This window comes from Mandrillus leucophaeus, unplaced genomic scaffold (genome assembly GCF_000951045.1).
Source record: "Mandrillus leucophaeus isolate KB7577 unplaced genomic scaffold, Mleu.le_1.0 Scaffold638, whole genome shotgun sequence".
Lineage (NCBI taxonomy): Eukaryota > Metazoa > Chordata > Mammalia > Primates > Cercopithecidae > Mandrillus > Mandrillus leucophaeus.
The window spans coordinates 324,175-343,518 of record NW_012106897.1 but is presented as its reverse complement, the minus strand read 5'-3'; the positions used below and the strand labels follow the sequence as shown (position 1 = coordinate 343,518).

Here is a 19,344-nt window from a genome sequence, read left to right as displayed (position 1 = left end):
GATTGTGCAACCATCACCACTATCTAATTCCAGAGTATTTTAATTTTACCCCAAAAAGAAACCCATTCCCTTTAGCAGTCACTCTTCATTCACCTCTCCCCTTAACCCCTGGAAAACACTAATGCACTTTCTTTTCTATGGATGTGACTGTTCTGTACATTTCATATCAATGGAACCGTACAGTGTGTCCTCTTCTGTGCCTGGCTTCTTCCATTTAGCTTAATGTTTCAAGTTTCATTCACGTTGTAGGATGAATCAGTGTTTTGTTCCCTTTTATGCTGAGTAATATTCTGTTGCACAGAGATGCCATACTGTATATCCATTCATCCACTGATGGACATTCGGGTCATTTCTACTTTTTGGCTGTATGTGCTACCATGACCATTCATGTACAAGTTTTTGTGTGGACATGTTTTTAACCAAAGGAATATTGGGGAATACACAGAGAAGCCTGTCCTGTGAAGGTTTGTTTGCTGCAGCGGTTCATTGAGAGGCTGCCCTGGTACCAAGCACTTGACGGAGGTCATGGGACTTCCAAGGAGTGAGATGCCCAGCACCAGGCAAGCCCCTGCATCCACATTCCCACTCTTGCTCTAACACTAGGGCAACAGCCTAGTCTTGCAGTGACTACTGATGGGCGTTAGTGCTGTTTGCTGAGGAGAACATGGCTTGGTTTAGAAGCCTGACACAGTCCCTTAACACCTTGGACATGTTTCATCCTCTCTCTGAGCTCCAGTAGTCTCACCTGGGAGTTGGAGGTACCAAGAGCCACCCCGCAGAGTTTATGTGAAAAATGAGAGACAATGCCTGGGAGGTACCCTGTTCAGGGCAGGGACTTGACCAGTAGATGTTTATTCTAATAGCAATTATCCTGTGCAATAAACCATTTGAAGACATGGAGGGCATAGAGCAGGTGCAGTGTGGACCAAAGCTCTTTGAATGACTTGGCTATCTTATAACTCTTCAAATTACTTTTTTCATAAGGATTCCATAGTTTGCTCAGGCTGTTATAACAAAATACCACAGATAGGTGACTTAAATAACAGAAAATCATTGTCTCACAGTTGTGGGGCCTGGGCATCCAAAATCAAGGTATTGGCAGATTTGGATTTCTCCTGAGGCCTCTTTCCTTGGCCTGCAGATGGCCACCTTCTTACTGTGTCCTCGAAGTGGCCTTTCCTCTGGTGTCTCTTTGTGTTTCTAAATTTTCTCTTCTTACAAGGTCACCAGTCAGGTTGAATTAATGCCCACCTTAAAGGCATTGTTTTAACTTAATCACCTCTTATTTATTTATTTATTTATTTATTTATATTTTATTATACTTTAAGTTCTAGGGTACATGTGCACAACGTGCAGGTTTATTACATATGTATACATGTGCCATGTTGGTGTGCTGCACCCATTAACTCGTCATTTACATTAGGTATATCTCCTAATGCTATCCCTCCCCCCTCTCCTCACCCCACAACAGGCCCGGGTGTGCGATGTTGCCCTTCCTGTGTCCAAGTGTTCTCATTGTTCAATTCCCACCTATGAGTGAGAACAGGCGGTGTTTGGTTTTCTGTTCTCGCGATAGTTTGCTCAGGGGCATGGATGTAACTTAATCACCCCTTTAAATGCCGTATTTCCAAATATAGTCACCTTCTGAGATACTAGCGATGGAAACTTCAACATATAAATTTTGGAGGAACATGACTTGGCCAGTAACAAGCACCCGGGGAAGACCTACTCTCTCCCAGATGCTGGGAATAGAAGGAAAACATTTAGGCCTTGCCCACTAGAAACACAGTCTCTTGGGAGGGACAGAAAAATAAGCAGATAATTGTAAAACACGCTTTCTCCATTTACCCTGTCTTTTGTCTCACAATTGCATTACTGTCTCTGCAGATGTATCACTAATTATGCAATCAGCATTTTGACCACCTGAGAATTCTAGTGCAATCAACTGAGAACTCTCCAGGTCTTTATCGGCTAAGAGGAAAAAAAAAAATATCAGAGCCCATTTAGAAACAGGAAAAAGGTTAGCCAAAAGTCCTGAGACACACTCCCAGAGAGAGGCAAAATAGTCACTAGTTGAGCTTTAAGTTTGCCTTTAGGGGCTTCTTTACCTTCATTTTACCAGAGGTTATCTATGCAGCCTCCAAACATAGCCAGCCAGGGGATCCCTGACACTTCTGGTGTGCCCAGCTGCCCAAGTTCAAGTCTGTTCCATCCCATCCCACATCCAACCATACCTCTCCTATGTCTTTGCTCTCTGCTTGCCAAGGTGATGGAGTATGGAGTTAAAAATTCTCAAGCACCTACTGTGTGCTGGGCAATAATTAGACACTTTACATATGTTATCTAGTAATATTTGAACCTCATAATGTTCCTATTTCATCTCATTATACAAATAAGAGACCTGAGCTAATAACATACCTAAGGTGACACAGTCAGTAAACAGCATCACTTAGATGCAGTTCTTTCTAACTCCACTAAGACCTTCAGAATCAGCTATTCATGCAGCGAACAGCTGCTGGTCCCTGAGAAGGTAATGGTCATGATGAATACATTGGTTCTTAATCCACGTCTTAGGTTAGGTTTCCCAGAAGCCATTTCTGAGAGGCATTTGGGTGCTTTTGAGTTATTGAGGGTGTGCTTTCAGGAGAGAGGCAGGGGAAGGCCAGGGAAGGAAGTGAGCAAGGATGTGCACTCTGCTGGCTGATCTACAGCCAGATCCCAGCTCTGAAGTGCAAGTCACTGGATAAAATTGATTCTATCTTGAGGCAAAGGACTGACCTTTTTTATCCCGGTCAGTCAGCCACCGGCTCCAGGTTGTAGTGAGTGGGGAGGCTGTGCAACCAGCCAGGCGGAGTGAAGGGCAAATCCTCAGGGAAGGTGCAGTCATGAGCCTGTAGCTGCCAAGCTTCAGACTGGTGAGGGGGAGCTGGTCTGGACACCTACAGCCTCCACCTCTGATCTTCTGCAGTGCTACTGACATTCTAAGAAGCGACCCCAAGGAAAATAATACCGTGACCCAGAGAAGTGTGTCTTTCCTGCTTCAGGTCCTATGGCAAGTTGTTGCAGGAAATACTTTCGCATTACAGGATAGGAAGTGGGGGCTTTTAGAACCCCAAGTTATACCTATAGACAGTTGTCCAATAATATTTCCTTAAGTCCAATAGCATTGATCATTTAACAAAGTGGTTTTTTTGTGTACATTATTCATTTGATCATCACAGCAACTTAGGAAGTAGATGGCAGGTTTCAATAGCCTCATTTTGCAGGGAGATTAAGTGGTTCATTTTCCAGACATTGAATGTGATAAATATGGACCTAAAACTTGCTTCTGACTTGAGCTTGAATGCCCCTCCTATGTTCCATGCACAGTCTGGGTGAGATGGACACTGGAAAGGACATAATAACCCCACCCAGGGTGAGCAGCCATCCAGGTTTGCCCAGGACTTTTCTGGTTTCCACTTTCAGGAAAACGCAGGGTTAACTCAGGTGCACAAAGGCCCACAATACATTTATGATCCACAAAAGCATTCTAATTTTTATTTCTTTCAATAACAGAAGAAAAATATTGATATAACAATAATAATAATGAAGTCAGCCAGGATCATATTCATACTAACATAGTCATAAGATATAATTTTAAATTTGTGTGTGTGTGTATGTCTGTGTGAGTAAGAAGGGACCCTGAAGGCAAAAGTGCCTAGGACCCACAAAGTCATAATTCAGTTCTGGGGAACTGGATCAGTCCTGGGCAGACTGGTGCTGTGGGTTACCTTAACCCCTTAACACCAGAAGAGTAGTTCAGAAACTTTGAGTTTTCCATGTGGCGGTTGCCTAAAATCACCAATGCTTCTCAAAGTCTGTGATTTCCATGTGCCTGGTTGCTTTCCTTCTAATTACACAGCAATTTCCTGAGTTTGCTTTGGCTTTTTTCAGGAAGGAGCTGAGGAGCCCTTCTTTGGGCATTCACAGTGTGCTGTGGGTTCAGCACAATCTCTCTCTCTCCCTCTTGACCATGACCAGACACTTGTCTAACTCATTTTTCTGCCCCCAGCACAAGGCTCAGTGCCAGGGACAGTGTAAGCACTCCATACGTAATTATTGATTGAACACATGAATTAATTGATGGCCTGATTCTACCAATTGCTTATGATATAACGCTGGAATCACAAAACGCCCTGGGCCTCATTTTCTCCATCTGTAAAACAAATATGTTGGAAGAGATGAACTCTCAGGGGCATTTTATGTCATGCATTTGTTATGACAGACCATGTGACTGTCACTGTCATTGAAAAGTGAATCTCAGTCATGAAACAGTCACTTACGGGTTCTTAGAGTCATTGTTGTGCTTTCTCTATTTCCCATTTTTCTTTTAGGTCCTTACTGGAAGGCAGCATGTCCAATGTTACCTTGAGAAAAATGTCTCCCACAGGAAATGGTAATGTACATGAGTTTCTCTTACTCAGAAAACTTTAACATTTCAGTAAAACAACTCACAGATCTCAGTTCTTTAATACAGACATTGAATGCTTAGAAACAATAGTCTAATTTAATTAGCATTGCAAAGTTAGGCTTAAGAAAAAGTATACATGCCACAGCTTTTAGTCATGTAATTGGAATTCATTTTTTAAAAATCAATAAAAATATCTTTTTTAAAAAAAATATGACCTTCTTTGTGTTTGGCTCTTACAGAATAAAAGAATTAAGTTACTTAGAATCAAATGACCGGGACTTATTGACTATTACTAGGTATTATAAAAACAGTCTTTTGTGGGCTTCCAAGGTATATTTCTTATGGGGTAAAATGGCCAGCCCACTAAATCCTGGCTCAGTTTATCCCAGGCTGGGAGTTCTCCTTTCCCAGGAACTGGATGGGGCCTCATAAGTGGCACTGGCAGTTTCAGTTGGCACCTGAGCAGCTTTGTGTGTTATCTTTGGTGATAGGGTGTGGGATCTGTTCTTTCTTGCTGGTGCATCCTACTTTGACTCAGTACTGGACTTGCCAGCCTAGAAGATTGATGCTGGCCAATCAGTTGTGCCTCTCAGGATTTTCAGGTTACCAAGCCCACACTCAACTCCACACTATTACATCTTCCAGTCTTTCATGTTTCTGTTGATAGAGATGAAGAGCACCACTCTGGGAACCACATGGAAGCAGCAGGATTTTCACGAGGTGAACAAAAGAAGAACTTTCTTACAGGATAACAGTTGGATAAAGAAACGCCCTGAAGAAGAAAAGTAAGCTGGTCTGGAGCGTGGTGGGTGGATGGAGGGGCAGAGAGAGGCATTGTCTGTTTGGGAAGCTAATGCTCATCTGAAAAGTGAATACTTTTCTCCTGAAACACTTTGTTGCATGGTCTAATCTTTGGTAAGACTTAGTAAGCATAAATAGGTTACACACCGGAGTTTCAAGAATATCTCTGCCATTTTAAAAATCCACATACATAAGAGAATGTGAGTCATTACTGAGAGAGAGCCTGATTATTACCTAGGATAGATATTTGTGCTTACTTGGTAAATTGAAAAGAAAACATGACTTTCCAGTTTCCAAAAAGGTAACAGTTAATCCATGATCAGACAATTCCTGCTACGTTGATCATGTCAGCTGAAATAAACAAAAATAGTATAATTCCAAATTTAATATATAAAATTTTGATACGTACAAGAGAAATTTAAACAATTACCGACTTATTTTAGTGCCATCTACTTCTAGGTATTGGGAAGATGGAATATATGGTATTACTTTGTAAGTACTTACCACCAACAAAATTTTGTTTGTTTTGAGCATTACTTCTACTAGCTGAGAGGTTTAAAGATTTGAAAACTATGGCCATAGGCATATAGCCTCATTGCCAATATAGATTTGCAATAGGTATTTGTCCAGCCCGGATATATATCGTGTTGTGTGTATGTTATAAATTATGTAGACATTTTATAATTTCTTTGTTATTAAGCTTGGTGTTAGATACTTTATGTATAAAGCACTAGTAATTTTACAATAAAACACAAGGTAGGTGTTATATCTCCTCATTTTACAGAAGAGGGATCTGAGCTCAGAGAAGCTAAGTAACTTGTCTAATGGCACATAGCTATTCAGTGGTAGAGATGAGATTTTAACATGGTCCATTGTTTTTCCATTACACAAATGTTTCTCAACCAGGGACAATTTTACCTCCAGGAGACATTTGGCAAGGTTGGAAGACATTTTTGTTGTTAAAATTGGGGAGTGCTTCTGGTATTTAATGTGCAGAGAACAGGGATGCTGGTAAATATCCTACAAATCACAGGACAGCTCCCACACAAAAAATTATCAAACCCAAAGTGTCAACAGTCCTGAAGTTGGGAAATCCTGCATTATAGGATACTTACTCTAAACTATCTACAAACTCTGCAGATATGGTTATTTAAGGGTCATTCGTGTAAATGTTAAATTTAAAATATCTATTAATTTCTGTTATTGAATATTATTATTTCAAGGAAATATACAGGAGTTTAGAGATTTAGAGACTCACACTAACTTTTGGAGTTAGCACTATTGGACAACAATCATTTCCTTCCATGAAGCAGCATTTTTTGCTTCTGTCAGAGCATTTCCAATTTTCTGTAGTGATAGTGTCATGTCAAATGTAGACCATACATTTTGGATTGCCAATATTTACACAGACGAGTGAAGATAGAATGTATAAGACAAATCACAGTTGGGAGGAATGTTGCTTTTATGCCAGGCATGCCTCCCCAAGAAAACCCAGGGAAGCCAACTTGGATGGCATAGGAGCTGCTGAATGAAGGGAAAATTGGCTTTGATGCTTCCCTGATTTTTCCTGGCCCAGTTCTGGGCTGTGTGTTATAATTCTTCCTCAGATAAAAACATGCCTGGTATCTGCTGCTCTTTCAAAAATTTCAGTAAGAGATACGGAGGAAGATAGGAAAGTTCTCTTGGGGTCTTTGAGAGTATATATTTGCTGGCATTGTTTCACTTTTACTGTTCATCTTTCTATTTAATTGTCTACTCCAGTTCTTTTATAGCTTCATTAAAAATGGTACCAGAGGCCGGGCATGATGGCTCAGGCCTGTAATCCCAGCACTTTGGGAGGCCGAGGTGGGCAAGTCAGGAGTTCGAGACCAGCCTGGCCAACATGAAGAAACCCCATCTCCACTTAAAAAATACAAAAATTAGCTGGGCGTGATGGCGGGCACCTGTAATCCCAGCTACTTGGGAGGCTGAGACAGGAGAATTGCTTGAACCCAGGAGGCACAGGTTGCAGTGAGCAAAGATATTGCACCACTGCATTCCAGCCTGGAAGACAGAGCAAGACTCCATCAAAAAAAAAAAAAAAAAAAAAAAAAACCCGGGGGTTTGGGTAATGTTACTGGAGCACAACCAGGAAAAATGTGGTATTTCAGGTTTGGTTGGGTTGACATGAAATAGGTTCAAGTACTTTCTGCCTTTGCTCAAATCCAAAGGCTTCACTACATGTTTTGACATTTCCTGAAAGGGCCTGTACTTTCAGTTCCACTGTACAAAACAAGAATGATATTACTTTGAGATTTTACATATGAAGGTCGATTGCAGGGTTGACCAGTAGGAATAGCAACGGTTTGGAATGAAAAGATCTGGGTCCTAGACGCATGTCTGTTACTTGCTAACCTTGTGGTCTTAGGAAAGCCACAAAATCCCCAATCAATTTTCTCATCTGTGAACTGGATGTGACAGTGTCTTCACTGCCTAATTCATAGGATTATTTTAATGATTAACTAGAGCAAACTGTATTCTCATGGCTCAAAAGTGGGCTAGGTCTCCTGTGAATTATAAATCTCCTTAACCACAAATATTGGTACTGAGTTTCCCACATTTTATGAAGGAGAACTGTCAAGTCCACCAACATATCCAGACATAATGGGCTTGCTTAAATTTAAACACAATTTGTGGAAAGCTTTTGTATTTGACTTCAAGCCAAAAAGGACTCTTCTAATACATATAAAGCAAATGGGCTCATATTCCCACAGTCTGATAAAACAAAACACATCACAACACTCATTCATTGTTGAATCATGTGCAAACCTCATGGGATAAATGATCATTTGTACTGACAAACTTGTTTCTTTTCTCATGCTCTTTCAAGTGGTGACTGGTTAAAATAGATACATAATTTTGTGTTCTCACAACTCAAGTAAAATGAATTAACCTTGCCAAAAATTGTGAGCTCGCCCTCATGTCTCTCTCATTTGGTGCTTAGCCAATATTGTGGTAACTTTCTATGTGACATACTTTTGTTCTCTCTTTGCAGAGATGAAAATTATGGTAGGGTGGTGCTCAACCGACATAATTCCCATGATGCATTGGACAGGTGGGTGTTCAGACATGTTACATCATGAGCAGAAACATAAAGATGGTAGTTTTCAGAGAAGACTTGTTCAAGACAGCTGAATATTTGCAGCATGCCTCGGGCTTTCCCCGATGTTCTGGGCATGTGAAGGAGAATCTGTGATATCATCAGAGGTTTCCACAAGAAAACTCTGCCTCTCCAGAGCCATGACTTGGAGGCAGAACATAACCAACCCTCTGTGCATCCCATGGAGGTAGTCCTCCTGACAGGCAGAGAAAGGACTCTCATAGAAACACGATCAGATCAGGCAGGGTGCCATGGCTCATGCCTGTAATCCCAAAACTTTGGGAGGCCAAAGTGGGAGGATTCCTTGAGCCTAGGAGTTCGAGACCAGCCTGGGCAATGTGTCTTAAAAAAAAAAAAAAAAGAAAGAAAATTATTTAACTAGGTGTGATGGTACACACCTGTCGTCCCAGCTACTCCAGAGGCTGAGGTGGGAGGATTGCCTGAGCTTGGGACACTGAGGCTGCAGTGGGCAGTGATGCTCCATTGTACTCCAGCCTGGGTGATGGAAGAAGACCCTATTTCTCAAACAAATGAATGAACAAACAAACAAACAAACAACAACAGCAACATGACCAGATTAGATATCTCTGAACCTTAGGGAAAGGAATCCTAAAACACAGAAATAACAACTCCAGAGTTCACTTGCTTTATGGTACAGTACCTTTCTTTTTGGAAACTCCTGGGCTAGTGGGAAAACATGAACTGATCCTCAGTGGCAAATAGACTGATCAAAGCACATTAGTAGAAAAATTAAGATAAAACAGTAATCACAATGATGTAAATAATCTCGGACTGATAAAAAATAGAGAATATTGTTGCTAAAACACAGCTGTACTCATATGCATACAAACAACCACACCTGTCAGAAGAACCTAAATATTTATCAGACACAAGTTTTATCTGGTCTAGTAGCTTGTGTCTGTTTGTCATTAAAATGTAATTAGAAAGGGAGTGTGGATGTCTTCTATGGCGTGGAGCTTAAAAAGTTAAGCAGACACCTGGGACATGTCTATGTGGGAAACTTTTGTTTATGAATTTCTCTCAACCTTTTTAAACTTTTTAATAATTTTGACCTGTTTTAAGGGTGCTGAGCATATAACCCTCTACCCAGAGTTGCCGTTTCATTTTCCTGATGCCAGCTTTAGTTCATCTGATTTACTGTTCTGTGATCTGGCAGACTCCGCCGAGGCCCTGTCCTTAGTCTTTATGGTTTTGAAGATCAGAGCCTGGTTCTCAGCTGGCTCTCATCTCACCAACAAAGGAGAGGCTCATCATTTGAGTCCAGCCACCCGTGGAAATTGCTGCCTATATGTTATTCACCTTTCTCTGGAATGATTAAAGAACACAGACCCTTATGTTTTTTAAGTGTGAAATACGCTTCATATTCTTAATGTACATACAGTGTGTTTTAGGTTAACAGGAGCATAATCCCTTTCATGCTTATTTCATATTTTAAATTGTATTGGTTTCCTGAACCCTTCCTCGTGGTGGCCAGTGTGTGGCTAAAGTAGCATATCAGTCTTTTAAGGAACAAAAATCTCTAAGCCCTAGACATTTCCCCCTTGACCTATAACTAACATCACAGAATCAATCTCCCTAAAAGAGTAGGCAGATTGTTTTTCTCCTGGTACTTGCTCAGAGGGTGTCACTTGTCATTTTTCTGCTCTGCAGAGGCTGTCTTTACCTTGATGCCCACTCAACAGCCACTTTGGAGCACCCACTATGTGCCAGCATTGTGCCAGGTGCCAGGAATACAAAGATGCATAGAACATAATCTTTGACCTTGGAGCTCTTGTATTCATGAAAAAATATCCACAAATGAAAATACTAAAGTTTGTCACGGAAAGTGCTATAGTAGAGGTGTGTGAGTGCATTATGGGAATAGAAAGGAGGGGAGACTAACTCTGCCTAAATAATCAGAGACCTCACTATGGAAGTGGTCTTTGGTGTTGGTGATGATGCTTGAAGGATTATGAGGAAAAATTTCCCAAATGGGCAAGACTGGCTGTTGGGCATGGAGCAAGGAAAGAAGCACTTCCCACAGAGATGACAATATGTGCAGAGAGCTGACATGAGTGGGGTCTGAAAATAAAGGAAAATAAATAATATACTGTCATCACCTTAGATAATACCTTCATATTATCCACAATTGGAAAGTCGCTGCTTTCACAGAACTTGCATCCTAGTTGAAAGTGAGGGAGGAGAGAGAATGAAAATAACATGTTGAAACATGTCTTATTGTGATAAGTAGTAGGAAGACAATGGCCACCTAGAGACATAGTGATAGTGTCTTGGGAGGGGCTGTTTTCTGGAAGGGGTCAGATGGCCCTCCAGCACCTGCTTGCATTTACACATTACACACGATGGTGAACCACGCCATGATTTCACTTTGGGGTTGTATTAAACTTTGGGGGAGTTGTATTTGGCATTTTTCTTCACTTTTTTTCTTGCCTCAACTGATACTGTTCCCTCTACCTCTATTCGAAAATGTTCACATCTATTCCACATCTATTTCCCCTCCAAGGCCCAGCTCAAACTGCACTTCATTCCATAAAGCCTTCTCTGGTTTGCATACCTAGAAATCAGCTTTCTCAACTTAGAACTTCCTTACACCTTACCTAAACCTCTTTTATGGCACTCACTACTTTCTGTCTTTGGAGGTACATACCTGATTTGTCCGTCTTACTCTGTAGATGGCAGCTATAGTTATTTTATTCTAGATTTCCCTATATTTATTAGTACAACAGTGTTGATTAATACAGCAAATGTTACTTTTTCCACTACTAATACAGCAAATATACTTTTTGCACTATTTGTAGTACTTTTTATATTGAATACATCCAAATAGTTGCTTAGTGAATATATGCCACATCAAGTTTAAAATTAAATCTTTAGCACCTAGTCTTAGTACTTATTCTAATGCAATACTTTGGATAGGACGGTTTTAAATGATACTTGGAAAAACAAACACAATAAATAATAGAGAATTCTCCAAAAAGCTTGCTTGCTTTATATCATAGGGTTATAGAAGGCATTAAACAGGCTTTTTCATGTTTGATCAAGATCTTTCTTTTGCTTCCATGATCACGATTCCTTCTATTGAGCCTTCTATCCTCTTTTCTGTTATTTTCTAAATCCCTCCTCCCATTTTTGCTCATCTGTCTTGCTCTCCTCTCTTTGCCCTTGTCTCTCTTCTCCTTCTTCCTATCACTCTTCTCTCTTCCTCTTTTCCTCCTGTCCTTCCCTTCTCTCACTTCCCACTTTCTCCTTTTCATTTTCCCAGCTTTTCCTGTTTCCTTTCTTTCCTTTCTTTGCTGTCTTTCCCCTCCTTCTCCCTGTAAGTTCCCTTCTTTCAACCCTGTCCACGGTGCTGAATATTAAACAAAGCGTTTACGGATTTAGTCCATGGTGCTGGTTTATGGCACTGCTAAAATTCTGCAAACAAAATATAGTTGAGTATAAAAGATTGAGTTCCTATTATGTAGAAATAAACAACATTGACAAGAGTACACATTAGTTATTAACCATTTTGCATGTTGTGTTGTTTGTTGTGTTGTATGATTTACGAACCCTTATCCCTAATTTGAATATGTTACATTGTTGTTAGAAATAATTGAAGCCAGAGAAGAATCTTTTATTAGCATAGGATATTGGATTTTCCATAATTTATTCCATCCAAGTTGGAAGATTTGGGTACTCTATCTTTCCTTGGTAACATGTACATTTCCTACTCAAATAGGTCAAAATATTGCCATATGTATGATAGGTTTTATAAACTTTTTAAAATAATTTATTTGATTTTTTTGGTAATTATTTTTGCTACAGGAAAGTAAATGAGAGAGATGTGTCAAAAGCTACAATTAGTCGGTATAGTTCTGATGACACTTTGGACAGGTAAGGTTCTTTTGAACCATGTAAGTAGAATGCATAACATATGAAATTCCTTTTCTTATAAAGTTATGAAGAATTTAAACGTTTACCAAAATAAGGTTTGAATCGCTGGTATTTTATTCCCAGGGATAGAGGGCTCTAAGAATTGAATTACTTTCTTCAAATCTCACTAAATCTTGACTAGATGCATTTCTAAAATCTTGCTAATAGTAGGTTGTTGTGAACAATTCTTAGTGACACTGATTTGAGTACATCTAGGGTGTGTACTGCACGGCATCTGTTAGTTCAATTTAAAATGAAGAATATAGGGTTTTTTTGTGTGAATATGTGTAATCCTTGTTCCAACATTTGGTTCTTCCACATTGATGGTGGAAAAACATCAGTCCGTGCAACTGCTTTATGGAGAGACTGTAAATTTTAATAATACAATAGTTTCAATACACTCCAGGACAGAGACATTAGCTCTTTACTTTCTCTTTAGAAAGTGAAAATACTCTTTCGACACTGGAGTCTCCATAGGGCTGATAGAATGAGTCCAACGTGTGTGCCTGCTGTTAGTTCCTTCTTACATGGAGGGAAAGTGCTCATCTCTACAGGGAAAATAGGGCAACTTCTATTCAGGTTGAAGTATAAATGCCACAAATCACATTTTTAGTTTAGATTTGGTAGAGATGCTTAGTAAGCAGAAGTAAAGGACAAAGTTAGCATCTTTAATAGGAGTCTTTTGGACTCCTATTAAATAGGCACCATGAATACCCAAAGCCAGTGCTGGTTGAGTTTACTCCTTGCAGCTAAAGACGTGCGGCAATTGTAGGCAAAAATGGCACCTACTGGGTTTTAAGAAAATACATGGTAACTTACAGCATCCAATAGATTCTAAACTCAGACTGTGCCAGTGTTGATTAATGTAGCAAATGTATATACCTTCTGCACTATTCCTAGGCTTTCAAGTCAGTCACCCTAATAGAGGACAATCAACACTGGTATCTTAAAGAGTTGGTCTTTCTCTTTTAAAAATTATCATCCTTGTCAAAAATGAATTTGTAGTATATGTACAAGATCTCATCTCCACAGCGGTGCATAGAGAAGAGGTAGATAAAATACCTCTGTCCATTCATCCTGGTCTTGCAGATGGCTAATTGAAGAAGGAAACCTTATTTCTAGGAATGAATTTTAAAGTGAGATAATTGAGCCTCAAGTAAGGTGGAAGACATAAGCTTTTGTAGGCTATGTGTCTGAACGTTTATGTCAGGTCAGCCGAGACGCAGCCTACGAATGCTGGAAATAGACTAGACCTCGCAGGCAATGTAGTTAGGTCATTCTCAGCCTTAGTCATAAATTAGAACCACTGACGGAGCTCTTAAACTTTGTTGGTGCCTTCTATCCTACTACCCCTCACTCCTCAAATTCTGATTTAATTAGCCTGAGGTGGAACTCAAGCATTTTTTTTCAAGCTTATAAAGTAATTCTATGTGCATCTGAGATTCAGAACCACCAATATATCCCAAGCCCTTCATTTTATACCCTCGAAAGCAGGCCCAGAGATTACATAATTTATTTATACACTTTAGTGGTATGTTTGGAAAAAGTATTCTGGCAGCTCATTCCCAAGGCACTCGATGTGGAAATAGATTTGAGGAAGAGAACACAGGCGTCAGTAAAGAAAGGCAAGTCCTATTAGCAGGAGCCGAACTTCTGTAATATAGACCACTCCAAAACGTAAGACATGAAATAATTTTAGGAGGAGGATGATCAAATATATCTGGTATGTGTGCATTGATTGGCATTTTAATAATGATGCAGATGAATTGTTTTAATGAATATGAGAAAAGTACTGGGTTTGCATTTGAAAAGTTCCCTTTAAAATATACTTATGTGTGTAAAAGACAAGGTGTGGAAAAGAAACATAAACAAATATGTACGTAGCATGCAGAGATAGTGGGTTATAACTACTTTGGAAAACCTAGGTTAGGAGGCCCCCTAGTGCTCCATTGTGAAAGTTTAACTTTTCTTTCAGCTTTTCTGATCATGTTGCTAATTACATTGTTGGGTATTTCAAGTCTGCAAAACCGATTTTTATTAAAATAACCTAATTTATATCACTAGTTGACAAAAATTTAATTTCCAGGATAATTACAAAATTAATATCCCCCAGCAATATGAAATCAACATACATATTGAAATGGTGGTTTAGAGTTCTCTCCATTACCATTGATAGACTTATCCCCTAGGTAGCATGAAAGAGATTGTGAGAGATGAAGAATAAAGACTAAAGGAAGATGTGTTAACCTAATATATGCGTTTGGGGAACAATCATACTACAGAATCAAATATATGACATTGGATCCCAGTGAATGACTTGGGAGATAGACTACTTTCTATTTGTGTTGCCAAGAGAAAGCCACACAATGACTCTGAGACTCCATTTCTTTATCTATAAAATGAAAATCATTATGCCTACCTTGCAGGGATGTTCTGGAGAGTCGAGAAAGCATATCAAATGACCAGCAAACAGTAGTAGGTATGAGACAAGGAAAGAAGGAACGGGGCTGAAGTTATGAGATCCCACCATTGGTAGAGAATGATAACCTTCCTTATTTGTCCTTTCTAACTCAAGAAGCAGATGAACACAGCTTTTCTAGATCTATGAGATTAGAATGATTAAAATCTCTAATGATCATTTGGACTCATTACATGTATTAGTCAAAGTAAACTAATTTGTCAAGGTAGAGTAACTTTTTAACAAGTCTGCTTCCTCTCTTCCACATCTAGATGGTTTGACATACTATAAGGTACTGCTTGACACATCAGAGTCCAATGTGATTTGCTGGAGTCCATGAAGTGACTCAGGGACCTAAGTTCTTTCCATATTTTAACGCTGCCATCTTTATGCTGCCATGCATACCAAAGCCATAGTAGAAGGGGGAAGAAAGAACATGGAAGATCACCAGGAGGTTTTACAATGGGTCTGGAAGTGGCAGATAACATGTCTGCCCACAGTCTTTAGTCTAGAGCTCAATCATATGGTCCCAATTTAATTGCAGTGAAGGTTGGGAAATGTGGTCTCCCTGATTGCTCAGAAAGAAAAGAAAATGTATTTGGCAAACACATAATATTGTTTATGCCACAAACCATTAAAAAAAAAAAGTATTTCATTGACGCCTTTCACTGACTTAGGAAGTACTGTCATTGACAAGATATATCATTAGACAATAATGAAAATGAAAATAGTTAATGAGTTAAATGCTCGATGAGTCAGAAAGGCAAACAGGCAAAAGGCATAACACTTTTAATATTTCAGGTTGGGCGCAGTGGCTCACACCTGTAATCTCAGCACTTTAGGATGTGGAGGCGGGTGGGTTACCTGAGGTCAAGAGCTCAAGACTAGTGTGGCCAACATGGTGAAACATCATCTCTACTAAAACTACAAAAATTAACTCGGTGTGGGGGTGAGTGCCTGTATTTCCAGTTACTCAGGAGGCTGAGGCAGTAGAATAGTTTGAACCCTGCGGCGGAGGTTGCAGTGAGCTGAGATCACACTACTGCACTCCAGCCTGGGTGACAGAGCAGGACTCTGTCTCAAAAAATAAAATAAAATAAAATAAAATAAAATTTCAAACTCTATTAAAACAACCTCATAAGTAGATTTTGTCATAAGTAGTTTCTTTTTATTTAAAAATTTTCTAAAATGTAACACTTGAAAAATAGTTCTCTTTATGGGAGAAAGGTTATATTGTTAAGCTATTCTAGCAAGAAAATGGTCTGAAAGGAGTTTGACAATTTAAATGTTTATTCAGACTTTTGTCTTGTTTCTTTATAAAGGATCTCAGACAGAAATGATGCTGCTAAAATGTATAAGGCCAATACCTTGGATAAACAACTAACCAATAGGTACCAGTATCTACTAGCTATGGGAAAGGCTCAAGTATAATATTTTTCTAAGTGTTACCTATGTACTTGCAATTCTTCAATCCTACTTGATATCTTTCTGTAAATTCTTACTCTCTATTATTTTTATTGCAGAAATTCAGGAGTAAAAATCATTACTCCTGTGCATGGCTAGAATAAAATCTTGTTGTTTAGCTTAAAAATCAAGAGCACTAGTAGCTCCAAATCACCATTCTTACCACATTTATGTTTCTGTTTAAGTTGTCCTGGTGGCAAAATTATGAAATAGGTGCAAATGCAAATTTTACATTATTATTGTTAAGGAAAATTACTGAATCCAACAAATAAAAATACTGGACTTAAATGACACTAAATTTTCAGAAGAAAAAAAATTCTTTGGACTCTAGTACAAGAGACAGAATCATGAAATCATCTTATGAAATTTATTAAAATATGATGCTTTCTATTTCTTTCTCTCACCAATGTCTAACTTTTAGTAACTCTACATTCAAGAATAATTCCAAATAGATGCAAATGTTCATTCTTCGTTGTTCAAACTTTGCTTTCTTTCTCTCTTACCAGGAGCATGTCCATGTTTAGATCACCGGAAGTAACAAAGTTGTATGTATTCTTTCTAATTGTAGTATATTTCTTTTTACGTGTTCAAGAAAAACCAGGGAAAACCACCTCAGGCCAATTTTATTGGAATACAGCCATGCCCCTATTGCTCTAGCAGAGTTGAGTAGTAGAAGACAATACCAAAATGGTCTGCAAAGGTCCAAATGTGACTATCTGGACTTTTGCAGAAAAAAAGATTTCCAATCATTACTCTAATCAAACACCAAAGCTTAGGTGATCCTTTCTTTCTTCTTCTTTGTTAAAATCTAGACTCCTTATTTTTTCCCCCACAGGACTTTTCTTCTCTCTACTCCCACAATAATTAACCCTTCCTCCACACCTCACTTCCTTCCCTACCCACCCTTCACATCTACGCCTCCTCCTTCAGAGAAAATTGAATTGGGAAATCATGGGGTGAGCTAAAAATCTATTTAAACGAAATACATTTTCCCTGGAATGTACTACTGGTGGTTACAAGCAGCCCAAATCAGACATATTTGTAAACTTATTTTATTTTTGAATTCCTATTTATGTATAAGGTGATTTATACACTGGATCACACCTCTCAGAGCTTGAAACGGGCCTGGGTCACTTCCATTTTTGAGGATCTGCATATATGAATAAATGCTAGATAGAGACTTAAGATGGTATGATTTAAAAATTTTTCTAATGCAAAAAACTGCAACATAATTAGTCACAATACAATCACAGGAATAAAAGAAATGTGAATCTATAGCACGCCAGAATTGATTGGTGTGAATTTCAGACAGTTAATGTCATTTTATGAATCACTTCTTTATTCCTTTAGTTTTAGCTAGTTTTATGAGAACCTGACAACTTCTAAAATATGTCAACTAAGGGAGAAGATTTTTGGCTGTTTTTCCATCCTCAAGTGAAACACTTTATGATGAACAGAGAGCAGGCAGGAGTATGAGTAGAATTTAAGACTTTTCAAAGGTAGGCTGAAATGAAAAAGTTTGAGAGTGTGATTAATTGTTGTTCTTGTCATTAAATAGGCAACCTGGCGGTTCATTGAATGCAAACACCTCCAACACCGTAGCATCCACTTCTGCTACTACTCCTGTAAAGAAGAAGAGGTATAATGAACTCATTGTGTCTGCCTCTTGCTGATATACTATGAAAGACTGTTCTTTATTAATTTCTGAAGCAAGTCATCCACCAAACTCCCAGGCAGCATTAGAAAGCTTCCTCCTCTCTTTGGCGGGGATCCAGCATCTACATTCTGCTGTTCCCAAACTTCAGCTCTTTCCCCCAACAATCTCTTTCTCAAATATAGAGTCTCGTTTTCAGTTCCTTTAGGGCCTTGAATTTCTAGGAAATGTTTTAGATGATAGAGCTCGCATGTTAAATGGCGAACTGCTCAAGGTAGCATGTTTCATGGAGTGTTGCTGTTGGGAATATCTTAACCTGAAATAACGATGAATGTAGGGCCCCATGCTGCCATGCTCCTGAAACAGGCCTGTATGTGGAGATGCCACCTCCGCTCTGTGGATTGGGCTGGTCTTGCTTCCAAATGCAGAGTCAAAGACCCTTCCTGGAGACATCCATCTGTATTTGTTTGATTCTTGCCTCCTCCACCGACCTCCTCTCCATGGTCTCCCACATTCTGCTGGTACCGAGTCCTGTGTAATTAGCAGGCACAGAGGAGTAGTTGGACCAGTGGTGACCAAATATTCTTCATGAGACAGAACATGATGGTGGAAGAGAAGTTTGCATGTTGAAAAAACCCCATGGCTATGAATTGTGATGCAAATGGAAAATGAGCATTTACAAACATCAATGTTTTTAAATTTGCTCAATTTCCCTGTCTATACCTGGGTCCATGCTCAGTATGGGGTAGGTACTCAATGTTTGTTGATGGACCGGCTGACATTGCCGTGGTGCTGCTGGAGAAAAATGACTGATTCTATTTTTTTCCTTCAACAAAATTCTGGTTGAGGCTGCAAAGTCTCAGAAATGTGATTCATCTTTCCCTTGAACCCAAATTTCATGCCCCTTGACCCTTTGCCTAGTAAAAACAGATTCCTAAGTTTGAAAGAGAAATTTTAGGATAGTCAGTTCAATCTCCTACCTAGTGCAAGAATCTTTCCTCTGACATTTTGGGCATAATTCAGGGTCACTGAAGCCAGCAATAAGACTCTCATTATTTTGGGACACATCTTTGACTTGCTCTCCTGGGTAGCATCTATTCCTTACCTTGAGCTGGGATCTGCCTTGAGTGACTCGTAACTTGTCTTAGTTCAGCTCTGCAGTGGCTCAGAGAAGAGACCTACTTAAACAATTTAAAGCCAGCTTTCCTGTCTGCCTTTTCTTCTGTAGTGCATACTGTTCTTTTCTGAATATCTTCAGTTTTCATTCGTATCTTGGTCTTTCTGCTTAGCTATTGCTACCAACTAAAATTATGACCTAGTGATGTGAGGACATCTTTCTAATTGAGGTTAGAACTGAAGCTAGTGCTGCTATGATATTCACTTACGCTTTCAATATTCTTACTTGTCAGAGTTCTCTATCAGTTTCTTTTCTTTCTTTCTTTTTT

The 19,344-nt window shown here is 39.2% G+C and overlaps 1 protein-coding gene across 1 annotated transcript in view; it reads left to right on the top strand.

Annotated features, from left to right (window-relative positions):
- Positions 1-4,377: 4,377 nt before the first annotated feature.
- Positions 4,378-19,344, top strand: part of SCEL (sciellin) — a 101,384-nt gene continuing 86,417 nt past the window's right edge. The window contains exons 1-7 of the mRNA XM_012000659.1: positions 4,378-4,435; positions 5,118-5,235; positions 8,286-8,345; positions 12,216-12,284; positions 16,104-16,172; positions 16,752-16,790; positions 17,804-17,884. Coding sequence (XP_011856049.1) covers positions 4,393-4,435; positions 5,118-5,235; positions 8,286-8,345; positions 12,216-12,284; positions 16,104-16,172; positions 16,752-16,790; positions 17,804-17,884 — 479 coding nt within the window. The 5' untranslated portion in view covers positions 4,378-4,392. The remainder of the gene's footprint in view (positions 4,436-5,117; positions 5,236-8,285; positions 8,346-12,215; positions 12,285-16,103; positions 16,173-16,751; positions 16,791-17,803; positions 17,885-19,344) is intronic.